At 33.3% G+C, this 20,075-nt stretch overlaps 1 protein-coding gene across 2 annotated transcripts in view; it reads left to right on the forward strand.

The window, feature by feature from the left end:
• Positions 1-7,681, forward strand: part of LOC145269380 (uncharacterized) — a 63,122-nt gene extending 55,441 nt beyond the window's left edge. For both annotated transcript variants that reach the window (XM_080125067.1, XM_080125066.1), the window contains 2 exons: positions 450-538; positions 4,524-7,681. In XM_080125067.1, the coding sequence (XP_079981193.1) occupies positions 5,752-6,798 (1,047 nt within the window). In that variant the 5' untranslated portion in view covers positions 450-538; positions 4,524-5,751 and the 3' untranslated portion in view covers positions 6,799-7,681. The remainder of the gene's footprint in view (positions 1-449; positions 539-4,523) is intronic.
• The last annotated feature ends 12,394 nt before the right edge of the window (positions 7,682-20,075 follow it).

Here is a 20,075-nt window from a genome sequence, read left to right on the forward strand (position 1 = left end):
AGTCTATGTTGAAGGATTGGGTTCTAGGGTTATTCATGTTTTCTTTCTGGAGATATTTCATGTTGTGGTTTTGGGATTTGTGGAACCGGTCAACAGACTTGGTTAGAGCAGGACAGAAAGGGAAAGTAAGAGAGAAAAAGACAGGATTTTTTTTGTAGCACATGATAAGGTAAAGCCGTTACAATTACCCACTAGTATGGCATTGAGAGGTCCCACCGGAAACTACTGCATGATCAAGAATCTACTCACCAAATGGCAATACAGCAGCCTAAGTACTTTGGACCTGCTCATAGGACAGCCTCCTTGGTGGTTAATCCAAGGTTCGGATCCCTGACTATCAGGCGGGAAATGTCAGCCCAGATGAAACGTTTACCTCCAGCCAAAATGTTTAGTGTTCCATATTTTTAAATGATTATTTGTGTTTTTATTTTATTTTTTTTTATTTATAGATTTTTGTAACGTCAGTTTTGCTGTAACATCAATTTATTTGAACACCACAACTTTCATGAATGTTCTGATCAGTTTCAACATCACAAATGTAAGATTTATTTTTGCTGTTTAAAATATAAGTAAAAAATGAAAATTTTATCAATACATTTTTGCCAATGAGAAAGCAGAATACTTCATGTTTTTTTATTGTATTTAAGCATTTTTTAAATTTATTGTTACAAACTTATTCCAGAAAATTTTAACTATCCATATCTATTGTTAAAATCCTCAAGCAAAGCTTCGTAACCTTTAAAGAAAACATACTGCTTAATGTTCAAATATTATTTTAATAAGAGTTAATTATTTCTATTTGTAAAAAATATTATATTTTCATTATTTCTTGAATGATTATTTTAATTATGTGTTTTTTTTTTTTTGGAATTGTTAATCTTTGTTAAGTCTGTAAATTTTAACAACAGAAACTTTATCAATATTCTTTTCAGAAATTGATATTTGCGAAAAGAAAAATATGGAAGTTTTAATAAGATAAAATGAGAAAATAATTGTGTTCTGGATTATTGAGATAGTGATTGATATTTTATATTTATTTGTATTTTTAGAAATACTCGTCTCATTTTGAGTATTTTTCCAACGTTTATAAGATCTTACTTTTAACCTTCTTTAAGTGAAACTTGAACTTGGAAATCTCTACTGAATTTCATACAATCTCTGTAGTTCATTCTATAGAATAAAAAATCAGTAAAAAATAATTGACAATAAGTGGCCATATTGAGATAGGTTTAACCCCTGCAGAGCAAGGTCAATGTGCTATAATGCTGCAATAAAATCTGTAAATCTTCAGTGTATGTTTTATAATATAAAATCATTAAATCGTCAATGTTTATTTTATAATCATGAAATCTCTTGTGTTTTTCACGAAATGAAAATTAGAAAAACAACCATTATTTTACAATTAAGCTGATCAGCTTAAATGCATTACTTAGTGGCTGTGACAATAAACTGTCCATGTGACAATATAAAGCATGTCATACAGTGCCTACCTTGTTGTTGACAATTAGTTATTGATTCATCTGTGAATAATTCAACAATGACTACCCCGACATTTAGTATGCATACTGGAAACACAGTCAGATACACAAGCTTTCAGTAATACTTTGGAATTTCATGTTGCTTAATGCTAACGCTAATAAGTAATACCTATTGCCAAGATAAACCTTGAAATGATAAGTCCAAATTTATCTTTGATGGGTTCATTAAGGTAGGCAGATCAAAGATCGGGAGCCACGATATTTGATCAACATCGGCTGGTTTTTGTAATTTTTTGGTGCTAAATTCAGTATCCAAATTTTCCACATCAACAGTAAGGATGAGTCCCTATTAGTCAATAACGTTTGCTTTATTACTACAAGGTTTTCCATTTTCATTCCACTGAGTTTTGGCTACTTGGCCTTTTGGCCAAGATCAAAGTGTAGTATCTGGCCGGCAGATGCTGCACTTAAGACAATTTGTACCAGTCAATGGAGGGGAAACCCTCTATACTGGGACAATTATTATTTTTGGTAACCAGAGTGCCCCCTTTTTGTCTACTTTTAGGGGAGCTGGTTTTTACCTCACATTAAAAACGGCCTTGTGCCTAATTTGCTCAGTGGGGGAGCAAATAAATACCATCTGTTCTTCAGATGCTGCAAGCAAAGACCATATGTGTGGGCACCCTCACATATAAGACCTTGGTCAATGTAGGGGCAACCCTTCATACCAATTGTCACTATCCAACTCCCCTACTCCCCGGGGAGTTGGTCCCCATTTCCCCTTCACTCCTCACATTAAAAATCGGCCTTGTGCCTAATTTGCTCGGTGGGGGAGCAAATAAATACCATCTGTTCTTCAGATGCTGCACTTCTATTTCTTGTTCTCTTTCAGTGGAGGAGAAATCCTTCACGACTGAGACTATTTTTATTTTTGTACCTTTTCTCCACGTTAAAAAACGACCCTGGTGTCTAACTCTGTCCCATGGGGAGGCATAGTAAATAGGTACATTAATGAGTTTTGTCAAGCATAACTAACACACATGCTTAGCAACCTTTATCCATTTGATAACAGATTGATATCTGTACTATACTATATTTCCCTTTTCATTCCACTGAGTGGCATTAATAAATTTTGTAAATATAACTTCGAGGTAAAACTCCATTATTCCTCACTTTACTATTTTCAAACCATGAACATATGTATGGAGACAATCAGTCCATTTTCTTCATAAAGCATAACGAACACACGACTTAGCTACCTTAATCCCTTTGCTAACAGATTGATATCTGTACTCATTACTAAACTATATTATAAATTTTAAATTACAATTGTTTTTATAGAACTAATGCATTCTATATTTCATACTGATAGCCTACCTATTATACATGATGCAAATGACCCTATGCCAATAGGTTTTTTCTCTTACAAGTAATTGCACTGTATAAACTATCAGCATGAAATTTATGTTATGTTATATTTATGAATAAAACTGTTACATTCATCTTCATTTTTGGATTTAATTGAAAATCATGTTCAAAGGAGAAACCGTATTTAATTTACAGATAAATATATGAAAAGAACTGCCAGATTTATTACATGTGTATTCGATATTTCAATTTTTTTCTGTGAAAAAGATGAATAATTTTTTGGTTTTGTTTTAGGGCATATCAGGGAACTTACTGAAGCTGTTAACTGAAAGCGTATCAAGGGTTCACAAATATTGGTTTCATATGTGACAAATGCATATATGTTGTGGATGCATTACAATATTGCTTTCTTGATTTGGCTTATTATAAACTATGTCCAGAATACTTCTCATAATTTGCAGAATCAGGTTCACAGCATATCTTACTCTAGATAAGTAATACTTATTGCAAAGATAAACTATGAGATGATAAGTCCAAATTTATCTTTGACAGGCTCATTAAGGTAGGCAGCTCAAAGATCTAGAATCACAATATTTGTTATTTTTGGTGCTAAAATCAGTATCCAAATTTTCCACATCAACAGTAAGGATGATTCCCTATTAGTCAATAACACAGCCAACGTTTGCTTTATTACTACAAGTGTTCCCCTTTTCATTCCACTGTAAATATAACTTTTTTAGAGGTAAAACTCCATTATTTCTCTCTGTACTACTTGCAGACCATGAACATATGTATGGAGACAATCCGTCAATGTATGAATATAATCAGTCCATTTTCTTCATCAGGAATAACTAACACGTGCTTAGCTACCTCAATCCATTTGATAAAAGATTGATATCTGTACTCATTACTAAACTATTATAAGCTTTAAATTACAGTTGTTTTTATATAAGCAATACATTCTATATTTCATACTGATAGTCGAGCTATTATACCTGACACAAAAGACCCTATGCCAATTAAATTTATACTTTCATAATAAAAAAAAAAACGAGTCCTCATGCGTATTTGATATTTCAAATTTTATGTGTGAAAAAGATGAATAATTTTTTGGTTTTGTTTTAGGGCATATCAGGGAAATTATGGTGATTTATATATTCTTCAATTTCTTACAAGTTTCAGACATTTATTTACATTGTTGAACTAAAAGCATTGGAAAATGCAAGATTTATTTTGTGCATCAAGAAACATTAGTCAAAATATTTTGAAAAATAAAGATCATAAATGCTATAATTTGGCTTCTCCAAAAGAATCATTTATTTTTATAAACTATGAAACTATAAAACTTTGTAAATTAAAAGACACTAAATTCTTAAATTTTGAAAATCATTAAGGAAGATTTTGTAGATATTCAGTTCGATATCTATAAAAAGAGAATTCATTTTCTGAATAGATAAGTAACTCAACAAATATCCTGATTATATGTTTTACTTTAATTAAAAATTAATTTGGAAATTCTTTAAAAATTGAGCATGATTATTTAATTGTGCAGACATCTATTTCTAGTTTATCCATTTTGAAAGAAACAGTGTATATGCATAAACATCTTAGTATTTTGTAAAGAGCATGTATAAAATTAAATTATTTCATGAAACTTGTTTTTTTTTAATTTTGCAGATTATCCAGCAATCATTACCATGCAATACTGCTCAAAGTTTAAAACTGGAAAACAAGAAAAATCATATTATATTTAAAATTATACGAGTTTTTCTTTTATAAAATGTAATTTTATGAAAATATTTTTAAAAAAGTCTTACTACTGCTTAAGTATTTCTCCTAATTTTAAGCTTTTAAAATATGGTACTAGTTGAAATAATTATAGCAAGTGCATAGGAGTAATGAGCCCTTTCATAAATGCAGTGAATAACAGAATAATAAAAACTTATGTAACACTTAATAATGAAAAATGGTGTATTTGGTGGAAGTATCTATTAAAATACACAGAAAATGACTTATATTTAACCAAATTTAGAAAATCTATATATATTATATTAATATGTAACATGGAATTATCATTTTTGGAAATGCATAACCATTCACTGAGTCTATTTTACATTTAGTATTCATCAATTAACATTGAATATTTGTTCAGTTGTATAGTGAGCTTGCACATAAGAGAGTATATATATATATATATATATATATATATATATATATATATATATATATACGTGTTATCGCATGTCTTCATTGAAATATAATTAAATGCAAAAAATACTGAATATACAATATTCATCAATCTGTACTGATTTGAATGCAACATTGTCAAACGTTTTCGATGGACAACATTTTACTAACAACTGTTTTTTTATTTCTCAAACTCTTAGGCTTACTAAATGAAAATAGTTGTTTCAAATGCATACATTCTTTTGGCTGCATATGATAAATTCATGAGCCTTTCAATAAATGCACTATTTAATGCATACAAATTATTGAAAAGAAACATACTGCTAATAGGGATAACTTATACTACCCTGATTATGGATTGTAGAAATGTTTTTTATCAAGTATAATACAGAGAAAGTTATATTTTACTGAAGTTTTAGATATCTATATACATTATGTTATTTACAGGTGTAAATATCATCTTAAAAATGGATAAACAGTCACTGTTTTGGGTCGATCTTTTAATGTGAATTCATGGACCTAATCGCCAGTGCACACAATTGGTAGTAATTACATTTTAAATCATATATATTATATGTAAACATGAAAAAATATAAATTGCAAATGATTTATTAAATTTTAAATCCATAAAACTTAAACTGAAATCTTTCGTATTCTAAAATAAAAAATTGAAATATAACGAAACTTATTCAGCTAAAAAACTGTAAATACATCAACTATGAAAAAAAGCACAAAAACAGATACTAAAGAAAAACCTTATTCTTGCGAAGTATGTGGCTCTTCTTTTAAAAGTAAAAAAAATTTGGCCATTCATATGCGCATACATACTGGAGAAAAACCATATTCTTGTGAAATATGTGGCGTTTCTTTTACACAGAAACCACACCTGTTACAACATATGCGAACACATACTGGAGAGAAACCATATTCTTGTGAAGTATGTGACTTTTCTTTTATCAATAAAAATAAATTAATAGTTCATATGCGAACACATACGGGTGAGAAACCATATTCTTGTGAAGTATGTGGCTCTTCTTTTGCAATAAAATCCAATTTGGTTAGTCATATGCGCACACATACTGGAGAGAAACCATATTCTTGTGAAGTATGCAGCTCTTCTTTTGCAAGAAAAAACTATTTGGTTAATCATATGCGAACACATACTGGAGAGAAACCATATTCCTGTGAAGTATGTGGCTCTTCTTTTAGAGAGAAATACTATGTGTTTGTACATATGCGAATACATACTGGAGAGAAACCATATTCGTGTGAAGTATGTGGTTCTTCTTTTAGACATAAACAGTATATGTTGGTTCATATGCGTATACATACTGGAGAAAAACCATATTCTTGTGAAATATGTGGCTCTTCATTTTCTAATAGAAAAGATTTTACAATTCATATGCGAACACATACTGGAGAGAAACCATATTCTTGTGAAGTATGTGGGTCTTCTTTCACAAATAAAACAGATTTGAGAATTCATTTAAGAACACATACTGGAGAGAAACCATATTCTTGTGAAATATGTGGCTCTTCTTTTACACAGAAACAACACATAGTACAACATATGCGAACGCATACTGGAGAGAAACCATATACTTGTGATGTATGTGACTCCTCTTTTACACAGAAACAACACATGGTACAACATATGCGAAAACATACTCGAGAGAAACCATATATTTGTGATGTATGTGACTCTTCTTTTACACTTAAAAAGACTATGTTGAAACATATGCAAACACATACTTTGACTCTTTAGAAGATTTCTTGATTGTAATGTATAAATAGTGATTAATTCTTGGCATTTGGCTTGAACAAAATGTTAAAAATAAAAATGAGAAACTAAATTCTTGTGAAGCATGTGGCTATTTAAAAAAAAAAAGATCTGGTAATTTATACTGCCTCTTCTTTTACCAGGAAAACACGTATGTCATTCATATGCAAACATATATTAGAAAGAAACCATATTCGTGTGAAATATGTTACTCTTCTGTTACACAGAAACAAAATAAAACAATACAAAAATCATATTCTTGCAAAGTATCCAACTCTTTTACAAGTAAAGAACTTATAGCATTATGCTGAATACGAATACTTATTGTAAAACATTTACATTTTACAGACATACATTATGTTGTTATTTCTATTATATGAATCTTATATTCTGAGGCTACAAAGTAATGATATGTTTCAGTAACTTTTTGCAATAAAGTTGAATAGATTTTGCAGTGTGTTACTGCCTTACATATTAGAATGAAAGCAATGTTCATACTATTGATATTGCAGGGAAAACTTATAGTTATATTTCGTTTTATTTATTGTGTGTTACATAAATAATCGGTTTATTCAATTTGATAAAAGAAAATACTTTCCAAGACAAAATCAATTGAAAATAATGTCATTGTTATAATTTGGAATAATTTGTTGGTGCATATGTTTAAGCATACTTTGTAGAAATTACATCAATACGAAGCTAAATAATGTAAATGAAATGAAAATATCGTATGTTTTATAACAGAAAAATACCATAATTTGAACATTTTATAAAAATTATGGCTGAACATTTGGATTTATCAGAAATAAATTTTTATTTCATCCAAAAACTATGATTTTTAAAATGATATTTCTTATGATACTTTAACAGAATAAAATATCTTAATTACATACAAATTTGTACATTTTTTGTATTTGTATATAAATGCATCTATTTTCTTTCAGATATAATGTTATAAAAATTTGTGTAGTTTTTATGTATTTTTATGTGAATTTTTCGATTTTATTTAAAATGTTAATAAAGTTACCAAAATGAAACAATTTTTCGTAAGATAGGCTCTGAAATATTTTCCAGCACAAAACGATTTTAAACAGTATCTTAATTTGTGTAGGAAATATTATATTTCATTAGTTTTTATTAAGATTACGTCAGTGATAATCAGAAAGAATTTCCTATTTAATAGATTTTGTAAAAGTAACTTTCATTTAAAAACATAGCATGTTTTTCATTTTTATATAAGGTTGTGTTTAATCTAGAAAATAAATCCGTGTTTCATGTTCTTTTCAAAAATATTAAGAAAAATATAAAACTATTAAAAATATTGCTTTTCTATAAAAATTCTATCTTATATTCTTGTTTTATTCAATCAAACGAAATTAAACTAAAATTAAATTGAAATAAAAATGATTGAAAGGAACAACTGGAGAAGGAGAAAAAGTAAACGCAAGAAATAAAAGTCATTTTTTTAACCACGGAATTTGATTTCGATTTTTACATGTCATTGAACAAAATTATATGAAGTTAAATGTCTTGATTCTATTGCGCAGTGAAAATCAATGCAAGAAACAAAAGTCTTAAATATTTTCTAGGTTTTCGATTAGTTTTTGATTATCTTTGAAATATTAAAGCTTAAAGCTAATATTTTTACATATGAAAAGGTTATAATGAAGAATGTTTTCACAACAACATTTAAAACTGGCAAGTTAAATAGATTCTTTGTATAATTTAGCTTGAGTACTCCCCTTCCATGGAGAGTTTATTAACAAGGCCGGTTCACACAAATAAAACAATTGAAAAGGTTCTTTTCTATAAAAGCCAATTTGTATTTACAAATGTGGTTTTAAATCTGGGAAATATTCGAACCCCCTCTTCTTGCTACTTAGCCAAAATATGTATATTATAACTTGTTTGCTATAAAGAAACATATAAACCTAACAATAAGCGTATATACTTGGTACTTGTAATTTATTTGAAAGATTAAAGCCTAAAGATAATCTAAATAAAAATATTTTTACACGTAAAAAATATTATAATGGAAAATGTTTTCACATCGACATCGGAAACTGACAAGTTAAACTAAATGTTGATGTTAAATAAATTCATTGTATAAATAAGTTTGATTACCCCCCATATCAAGAGGTTATTAACAGGTCCGGTTCACACAGTTAAAACAAGTGACATGTATAAGTTTTATGAAAGCCAAGAATGTCAGAAGGTAATTTTATTGAAACACTATTAAAGACTTCTGCTTTATTTTCGAAGATGATAAAAATATCTTCATTAATTTAGTCGATCCTGTTTCTTGTAATAAAATGAAGTGGTCATTTAATCAAAATATATGTTTTTACATGATTCGATATATTTTCAACGTTGTGTTGTAACGATAAATTCAATTAAGCCTTTTAAAAATAAAGTAAAGATGCATTTTAAGTATGAAAATCTCAATGAAAATTACATTGACATGCATAGAAAAAAGCCAAACAATTTATTAATCATTCAAGAGAGTACGGCAGGTATGATGTAAATCCTTTTTTTTTTCGTGTGTGTGTGTGTTTTTTTTGTTTTGTTTTTTTTTTTGTTAAAATTTGTTTGAATTAATTGTTATTAAAAATAATACAATTTTTAATTTTTTGTGAGAATTGTTATCATTTAAACTCATGAAATTTTATTTTGGGTTAAAATATTGAAATTCAGTGATAATATAGATAGATTGAGAAATTAATTTTTTCTGCAGTTTATAATGATTTTATTAACATGGACTTTGGTGACTTTTTCATGATATTCCTGTAAAATGAAACACTTTTTAAAAATTCTGTGATAGACATAGAGAGGACCTACCTCAGAAACGGACGTGAATCTGTCTCGGAAGCAGGGTGAAAGACAGAAAAAGAAAAAAAAGAGGCCAAGATGGCAGCTGTTGTCTTTTAAAGCCTCTGGTCACACGTAGATCTCGAGCAGTTTCATGTGGTAGATGCAAATTGGGTGTGCCCGAAACATTATAAAAGGTGAGATGCTGGGAGGAGTGGGAGAATCGTTTAAGACATGCGAATAGGAAACGTCGACATGTATTTCGTGTTGTGAACAACGAACATTACTCAACTCAACTTGTGACTAGCGAACCTCTGCTTGACGCTTTAGCCAAAAAGTTTTGTTGCTTTGCGTTAGAGAAAGACATACAAATTCCTAACATCTACATTCCTTTTATATATGTGTCATTTCTTAGGATGACCACAGATTAAACACAACACAACGATTAATATTTTTCCACATATGTACGTCTTTATTTTCTGCTGTAAACATAAGTTGTCCTTAGGAGCTTAACTCCAAACGGTGAAAACTCTGGTTAGTTCCTCATGCAACATCCTCCCTCTTGTCAAAGAAAACAAAAAACAAAAAAAGGAAATATAAGAATTAAAATAAAATATATAAAAAAGTGACCTGGGTATTCATTGGGCTGATTACCCTCCTGCCTAACAGAGATTATTCTGCCCTTTTCATTTTATTTTGTGAAATCCTAAAATCTCACCGGATCTTTTACTATTCTTCCCGACTATGTTGTTTGCACTCTTTTTGGGCTTGGGTTTATTCTTTCCAGGCTTGGTGTTATCGGGGTTTGTGTCGGGTTTAGTCTTTCTCTTATTTCACCTTTATATTAAGGTCGATCTGTGTTATATGTCTCTTCTCTACCCTGACCTTCATTCCTGGATACCTTGCTCTGCACTTCATATGGCTGGTGGATCAATGATGTAAGTGGGGGTGCTTCTGCAGTTTTTTCAACTCCACCCTATTCCGTCGATATAATTCCCCATGCACTTTTACATGGTATGACAGTTCACCCAGTCTCCGCCAAACAATTGCCTTCTTCGACTCTCTCTGCCCCTTTATGTGTAGATTAATCCGTACGACATTTCCAGGGTGTAACGGTTGAAGTGTTTTTATTTTGTGGGTAAAGGACTGTTCTTGTTTCCTTCTGTCTCACTTAACAAACTTGTTTATATTTTTGGGCAATTCTGGCTTGAGTAACTCCTCTCTAGTTGGGAGAAGTGTTTTTGTTCTTCTTGACATCAGCTTCTGATGGTGATAAGAGATCTTTAGCTGGTGTATTTCTGTGATCCAACATTGCTAAGTATGGATCAGCCTTATCTTCCATCGTTTTCCAGAAACGTTTTTTGCCATCTTTACTGCAGATTCCACTCTGCCATTCGCCTTCCTATTGCATAGACTGACAGGTGTATGTGAAAAACACCACTTGTTTGCAAACATAGAAAATTCCTGGCTACTAAACTGAGGCCCATTATCAGATTTACCCTGATCTGGTATTTCATGTCGTGCAAAATAGTGCTTAAGTTTGGTTATTACTGTCTTTGCTTCTGTATTTTGAAGATGATCAATTTTCCAGAAGTTGCTCATGTAATCAACAGTATAGAGGTAGTCTCTATCTGCAAACTTAAAAAGGTCCACTTCCACTTTTGCTCAGGGTCTGTAAGGAACTTTATGTTTCATTAATGGTTCATCTGGATTAGCTACTTTATATTTTCTGTATGTGGGGCATTTCAAGATATAGTCTTTGATCTCACTGTTCATATTAAGCCAATACAAGCATTCTCTTGCCCTTCTGCAACATCCTTCTATTCCTAGGTGTGTGGAATGCCGCTTTTCTTTTAGCACAGCCCGCTAGGTCATCGAAATCATGACTCGTTGCCTCTGAAATGAACGCATCTTGTACCGTCATTTCATTTCGCATACCAAAGAATGGTCTCACCTCTGGATCAAGATGTATTTTGTCTTCTGGTCATCTTTCGACAATTACTTGCTGCAACTGCTTCATGCTTCTGTTTTCCTTTGTGGCTGAGCGCAGTTCAAGCATCCTTCTCTTTAATACAGGAATATATTCAGCTTCCTTGACATCATTTTCATTGTCCATATATTTGTTGTTCACTCCCTGGATGTATGCTCTTGACAGTGCGTCTGAAAGGAACATCTTCTTACCTGGATTGTATAGAACTGTAGCATCATAAACCTGTAGCTACATCAGCGTGTTTTTCAGTCATTATTTTTGCATTTTCCCAATTCTTTTTTTTCAATATCGATTCTAATTTCCTATGATCGGTCAGTACTGTTATCCGTCGACCAAAAATATACTGATTAAACCTCTCACTATCATAAACTATTGATACCAGTTCTTTTTCAATTTGTACATCTCGGATTTCTGTGTCGGTCAGTGCACGGCTGATATAGGCTAGGAGTTGACCTTCTCACAGTAGTGCAGCCCCATACCCTTCTCACATGCATCACATTGGATTATTAAAGATTTGTTGGGTCATAGTATCTCAACACTGGTGCCTGACTCACTAACTTTTTAATTAACATCTGTCGCGCATGACATCTCTTTTATAGCTTTTACCTTCCCAGGATCAGATCACTGGTTATCATGTGACCTATGAAAGATATAGATGTTTGTTGTAGGTTCAATTTTCCAGCATTCAATCGAATCCCACGATCACGGCATCTCTGCGACAGTTTTCTCAGTTATTTGTCATGATCAGCTGTTGCTTCCTCCATTGTTTTACCTTTCCCAATCACCAGAAGATCATCTGCTTTGTTGATCACACCCTCTAAATTCCATACATTGTTAAAGAGGGCCTTTTGAAATATCTCTGGAGCTGGAGTAATCCCAAATGGTAAAACCTTCCACCGAAACCGACCAAATGGCGTGGTAAATGTAGTCAAACGACTGCTGACTTCATCCAATTTCAAATGCCAAAATCCATCTCGTAAATCCAGGATGGAAAATACTTTGCTGTCAGCCAGTTCTGGCAGCAAATCATCCAATGTAGGTAGTTGGAAATGTTCCCTTTTCAAAGCCTTATCTAGTGGTCTTTGGTCTATGCAAATCCTTAGATTTCCATTTTTCTTCATCACCAATGCCAATGCACTTACCCATGGAGTTGGCTCACTTACTGGTTCAATAACTTTCTTTTTAACCAGAATCTTATCGCATTCCACTATCACGACATCTCTGCAACAGTTTCCTGAGTTTTATGTCATGATCACCTGTTGCCTTCTTGATTGTTTTACCCTTCCCAATCACCAGAAGATCATCTGCTTTGTTTATCATCCTCTCTAAATCAGATACATTGTTAAAGAGGGCCTTTTGAAATATCTCCGGGGCTGTAAAACTTTCCACCGAAACAGACCAGATGGCGTAATAAATTTTGTCAACCGACTGCTGGCTTCATCCAATTTTACATGCCAAAATCTATCTCGCAAATCTAGGGTTGATAATACCTTGCTGTCAGCCAGTTCTGGTAGTAAATCATCCAATGTAGGTATCTGGAAATTTTCTTATTTCAGAGTTTTATTTAGTGGTCTTGGGTCTATGCAAATCCTTAGATTTCCGTTTTTCTTCACAACCAGTGCTAATGCACTTACCCACGGAGTCGGCTCACTAACTGGCCCAATAACTTTCTTTTAAAACCAGTTTTCTAATTCGACTTTTAATTTCTCTTTAAGTGCCACTGGTACTCTTCGTGCTGCTGCTACATTTGATGTTACTCCTGGATCAACCTCCAAATGTATCTCTTCCGGTAATTGACCCAATTCCTCCTTAAATATCTCTTTGAACTCGTTTATAATGCCCTCCGATTCCTGTCTGCTTAATTCATTCACTTGTTAAACTTTAGCGACCATTTTAAACTGGTCCTGGTTTAATGTGATGAGTGTCATCTTCTGAATTGCATCTGCCTCAAGTAAGGGATGGAAATTCTCTTTCACAGTGACAAACATGACCGGATATTTTTGTTCAATTTTGACGTTTATCATTTTGACTCGGCACTCTCCCAATGACTTCACTTCTGCGCCACTCCATATGAAAGCGTCTTATTTGAAGGCTCCAGTGTTTTCCCCATCACGTGCTTCTTATTCAGTATGCTTACTGATACTCCACTATCAAGCTGAAAAATAATAGGCTTTCCTTTCACCATCATCATTTCCGCATTTATCACAGCATTAACTTTTTCTTTAATTGTTACACTGTTTACCTGTCATTTTCCTGGTTATATTGTTGTGTTTTGAAAATCTGCACCTTCTTTTTTCTTGATTATTAGCATTTCGTAGCAAAGTGTTTTTTCTATTACAGTTATAGCATGTCTTGCCAAATGCAAGGCATAACTATTTACTCGGTCCATGTCACAGGGCACATGCCCCGCTCTCTCTCTCTCTCTCTCTCTCTCTCTCTCTCTCAGTTACTTTCTTGGCTTTTAAATCCACTCTGTTCACTCCCTCTGGTCTTAGCATTTTAGATTGTAACGTAGCATTTTCAGACAGCTTACAAATGTCAATGCATCTTTGCAAATTTAACTTATTTTTAATAGCTTCTATCTGGTGAGTGTATTCCCAGCACTACTTTACTGAGGGAACGCAATTATCACAAAAATTGCACATTCTTACCAATGTTCAAATTGCTGTAATAAAGGATTCCGCGGTCCCCGATTCTCCTTGCTTCCTCATGTGAAAAACATACCGCTCGTAGGTTCCATTTGCTTCCCCTATAGAATATTTATCAAACGCCTGAATAATTTTGGTGGGCATTCTTACATATTCGTGTGTTGAAAATTGAAACTCGTAGTACACTTTCAAAGCTTTGTCCCCCAACGTGTGAAGCAAAAGTGTCGTTTGATATTGTACTGATTGCCTCGTCAAATATGTAATAATTGGATAGTTATGCCATTTTATTTTGAATAATTTCCAGTACGTTGAAAAATCCTCCTCCATACATAGGGGTGGTGTGGTCTTATACGTCAGCTACTGATCTGTTTATTTCATCCATGCCCACTTCCGACGTTTTTCTCTTTTTTTGTTGTTCTCTTTTTCTCCGTAGAGCGCACGTACAAATTTAAACAAAAATTAAACATTACTTATCTGTTTTTCTTCCTTTTTTACTCTTTATTGGACATCGTTTTATTACACCACTATCACCATGTGATATTCCTTAGGATGCCCACGGATTAAACACAACACAATGACCGATATGTTTCCACATGCGTACGTCTTTATTCTCCACGGTAAACATAAGTCGTCCCAAGGGGCTCAACTCCAAACGGTGAAAACCCTGGGTAGTTACTCATGCAACAATATATACAAACAAACAGACATACGTGCGTCCCTTTTTAATACTTAAAACTTTAACTTCAGCAAACGTGCTTTTGCTTACAAAAAATAATACATTGATTTTAAAAAAATAGCTTCATTATATTTTGTTGTTGTTGTCAGTTTATTGTAACCCCTCTCCTAATGAAGCTCGCTAGGACCCTGTTGTCTGGAAACTTCGGCTCGGATCGTCTAGTCCTTCTCTGATGGTTGTTACATTGAATCCTGTATGCTGAAAGCGAATATCGAAGCCACAGGCAGAAAGAAAAACAGACACGAGAATTCTATTGAATGTTTTTACAAATATCGTTCAGTTCTTAGTAAGTTTTTCAAAGTCTCAAATCTTCTTCACAGACAGCGTCAGACGGGTGGAGGAAGGGTCACATCTTCAGGGAACGGCGGGTCTCCACACGATCTGTGCTCGTTGAAATCAAAAAGTAATCTAACTAATTTTCGAGCGTATCGACCCGATGTGGTTGGGGTGGAAAGGTCACCATCCATCACTCACTCAGTACAATATATTATTCTAACATTCTCACATTTCCTGTTGAGTTTTTCAAATAACAAAATATCTCAGGTTTTCCAACCAAAAAGCAAAATATCTATTTTGACAATGGAATAAAATGTATATTTATATTCTGTATTTTAAATCCTCAGGATATTTGCCGTTACCCGGGATCGGTTAAAGCTATCTTAGCATAGTTATTCAGCCCTTCTCAGGCACCTGGGGGGATCTACAGCTCCCCAATAAGGGGCAAATTGCTCCCTCAGGTTGATTACATGCTTTTGCTTACAAAAAAACAATACATTGATTTAAAAGAATAGCTTCATTATATTTTGTTGTTGTTGTTATTTTATAAATACTGCAAATGTCATGAAAATTGGGTGATTTTATGAATTTTGGTGAATTTGTAATTATTATTATTATTATTATTATTATTATTATTATTAATATTATTATTATTATTATTATTATCGTCATGATTATTGTTATCGAGCTGCCGTCACAAGTTATTCTTGCCTAAACTTTTTTCCTATCTGCATTAATTATTTTCCAAAACAGAACACGTCTGTCTCACGTCGATATCTGCTGAAGAGAAATAATATTGTATCCTTGACTTGAGATAGGTCTGCAGAACGACTCATATTTGGTGGGAATAAGGCAAACTCCTGGAAAATACAAATAGTCTATCTATAGCAATTTTTACAGTAGAATATTTGTAAGTTGTCAAGGAAGATAATGCTAAGCAAATAGAGGAGGATTTAATTCTCAGCAAATCATGTCCTCGAAAAGAACTATTGTCATCTGGAGATATATCACAATTTTGCAATGGTATTAAGTTATCTTTTTCTGATAACAGATATACATTAATAATAGAGACATAAGTCGGGATAGGTTTTAAATACATCCATGTGTATAACTTTTTATTGACGAGCAGGTGGGGGGGGTGCCAATATTATCTTTTTATTAGAGAGACAGCATCTAATGGGAATCCAGTGGCGTATCTAGAGTAAAAGTCACCTGGGGCGATCCGCTCAAATGTTATTCCACTCACCCCCTCTTTACACTTGTGCCAGTTGACACGGTTAAGATTCGGATTAAAAATTGTTATAAAAATAAATACAATTTAGGCGCGCAGTATGATTATGATTATGTTGGCGCTTGAAAAATAAAAAATAACTCCCACGCAAATTCCGGCGTGGCCTTATATATTAAATCAACTCAAAACGAGCGGGACGTAGTTCAGAGCACTCCACATGATGTTTCTGTCCAATGGAATTTCTCCAAGAATATTTTCCTAAACTTTTCTTCTTAAGCTCGCTGGAGCTGGTCCAAATAGTATTTAAGCACACAAAAACATCAAATCTCTCTCTCAACTGCATTCTCATTCGGACGTTCCACGCGTGTTACTATCACTCTTCCATTTTCACCGCTCTGCGCGCTTCATACAATTTCACAGAGGAACATTACCTATTGCCTCTCTTACCATGTTTTAACATATGAACAGTTCAACAAAAAAAGACATTCTCCTTTTTTTATATACGAACACTTAAAAAGGACTTCTGAACTCATTATTAATAGAATCATATTTTATTTGTTAATGCTTGGTTTCTGTGAATAAACCTCCGTTTGTTTTGCATGTAAGTCTTCTTCTTTTTATTTTTATTTATTTGTGGAGGAAGTTAGTTCCTTAAAAGGCCTGACGACCCCCACAAGTTGGTGACCCGTCTTAGAACATTACATGCACAACGGAATCTCCTTACAAGCTACACGCGGTTTCCTAAACTACTTGCTATATCATGCGTGCGGTAACACTCAAAGGAAGTAAAAAGACGACGCGAATCTTAAGGGATGATACAAGCTGTCAAACGAAGCGTGGATCTCAGTACAATATAGCAACAAATTAGCGAGTTTTGCTGATAGTCACTATAAAATCGAAAATTAAACAAATCATGACTCAGCGTCAAAACAGCACTTTTGCTCATCAGGCACCTCCCAACAACGAGTTGGTGATAAATAACGTGTAATGAACACACACGGCTACAATTCAGCCGATCCAAACGTGAACACGAGCGTGTAAAACCCCTCGGAAAATGATCTACCACAATCTCGAACTTCACTCGGCAGTTTAACAGACCTCAGAAACACAGACCCTAGCAAAAGCAACATTTTTTTTTTCGATCACGATTTCAAGCTTTGCGTACTCGACAGTTTAAAGGCTTTAAAATCACTTTCAAACGAAAAACAGAAAAATGGAACCTCCCCGTGCTGAAACGCCTCTGGCTACAATTAACGCTAAATATACCAGCTTTTAATCCCACCAATATAAAGACGTGGTTTATCCAGAGTCAGGCCCTTTTCGACGCAAAACGGATTATGTCTAAGCGAACCAAGTATTTTTATTTGGTTGAAAAACTCCCGGCAGACGTCATCAAAGAGGTGACTGATTTATTGGAGAACGTGCCAGAAAATAATCGATACAATAAACTTAAGGAGGCTATTTTGAGACGGACTGGCTTATCAAACGAGACAATGTTACGCAATCTCTTCACCCAAGTGGAATTAGGAGATCGCACACTGTCGCAACTTTTACGATATATGCGATCATTGCTAGGGGACAACAAAATGTCCAAAAATATAGTGAGAAGTTTGTGGCTGGATAAACTCCCAGACACAACAATACAAATTCTGGCACCCACAATGGAAGAGACAAGCACTGAAAAGCTCGCCGACATGGCAGACCGATTTCATGAAAATCTGAGGAACTGCAAAGTAAACTCAGCACAAACACAGCAACAATAAACAGACGTTATGAGAGACTCGCACACTCGAACCTGGCACATATGAATTTTAGCGGCTTATCGTTTCCCTTGGCACGTTTCAACTTCAGACTTTCGTAAGAAATAACAACACTGGTCTCTCAAAATTACTGATTTTTTGCGATTAATCGCTCCACGATCGAAGATTAAACAACGTGATTTTCTGCGAAGCAAACGCCGAATGACAGCCAATTAGCGCCAAAAAAAATACATGGACCTCCTAACACGTCGAACAACCGCGCAACTGACAATTCTACCTACATTGCGAGCAGTCATTCAACATTTTCAGAACAAACTCATCATTACTTGCACCTCGGATGCGTAAACAATCCTGATACACTTTCACGCATGCATAAGCCCGACTACATCGCATTTCTCCCACAATGCCGATAACCTACACGCATGCTTACACAATGCCATTCAAGCCATCTCATACCGCCGATCTCATTTTTTATACGAACACTTAAAAAGGACTTCTGAACTCATTATAAAGAGAATCATATTTTATTTGTTAATGGCTGGTTTCTATGAATAAACCTCCGTTTGTTTTGCATGTAAGTCTTCTTCCTTCTATTTTTATTTTTTTGTGGAGGAAGTTAGTTCCTAAAAAGGCCTGACGACCCCCACACACTATATTAAATAGTTAGTGTTCTAGCATAAGCACTAAAAGTCTAGCTAGCCCTCCTCCCACTCCTTCCCCATATCCCCTCTTCCTGTTTTGGGCTCACCGTCAGCAGTTCCAGTTTGTATACCTCCGTAAATTAACGTGTTTCATTTCAGTCCTCTTGCATCCTCGTTAATCTATAAAAATCCATCCATACCTATATCACAACATGGTATCAGAAGTGGTGGCAAATAGGTTATAGACATCTATAGTTAAGGCAGAAAATATAAAAAAAAAAGAAAAGAAAAGGAATAAACAAAAAACAATCGAGTTATCAGTCTACATGTGGTGACGTGGGTGTGTCAGAAATTTCGTGAAAAATAGTGAATAATTCCACCCCGTCTTTCCAAGCTTATTACTCCTCGAAAAATGTAATTCAAGCTCTAATTTTTTTTTCAATTAAAGGAGCAAGAACCAAGGTTTCATTAAAAAACGCAAAAAAAACAAACAACGTGTTTTTTTTGTTTTTTTTTTAGAAAAAAAAGGTTTTAAACTTCGGACTGTACAGGTAAATTTCTAAAAAACACTACTTTTTTTGTTTTAAATTTGAATATATTATTTATTGACCTTTTCTCTTCAATTTTTGATATACAGTAGCGTCCAAAAGTTAAGGAACGATCGATCATTTTTTTTTTAATGGCTTCTAATTTATCTATGAAAAAGAAAAAAAGAATTTTGGTGAATTTCCAATGTTTAATAATGGTAGTTAAAGAAAAGAAAAAAAATGTATTTTGATTTTAATACATATTAGTTTTTTTTACATATAAATAAATTTAATTAAATTACAGGCGTCCAAAAGTTAACGAACGAGGGAAATTCATTATGAAAAAATAAAGAATCCTTTCAGTATTTAGTGAAAAGCCCCTTGTTTTCAATCACACTATGGCATCTTTTGCTGCAAGGCAGAACCAATCGTTCACATGTTATAGGTGAAATATTATTCCAGGATGTTTTTATACATTCCCATAAATCATCAAGATTTTTTTTTTTGGGGGGGGGGTTCTGTGATCTTATCACCAATAATTTTCCAAACATTTTCAATTGGATTCAGGTCTGGGCTCTGAGCTGGCCAATCCATAACGCAAATATTGGGATGAAGTAAAGAATAGATACCCCGTAGCAGACGACG

Source organism: Euprymna scolopes, chromosome 45 (assembly GCF_053919585.1).
Source record: "Euprymna scolopes isolate OS-2025 chromosome 45, ASM5391958v1, whole genome shotgun sequence".
Classification (NCBI taxonomy): domain Eukaryota; kingdom Metazoa; phylum Mollusca; class Cephalopoda; order Sepiida; family Sepiolidae; genus Euprymna; species Euprymna scolopes.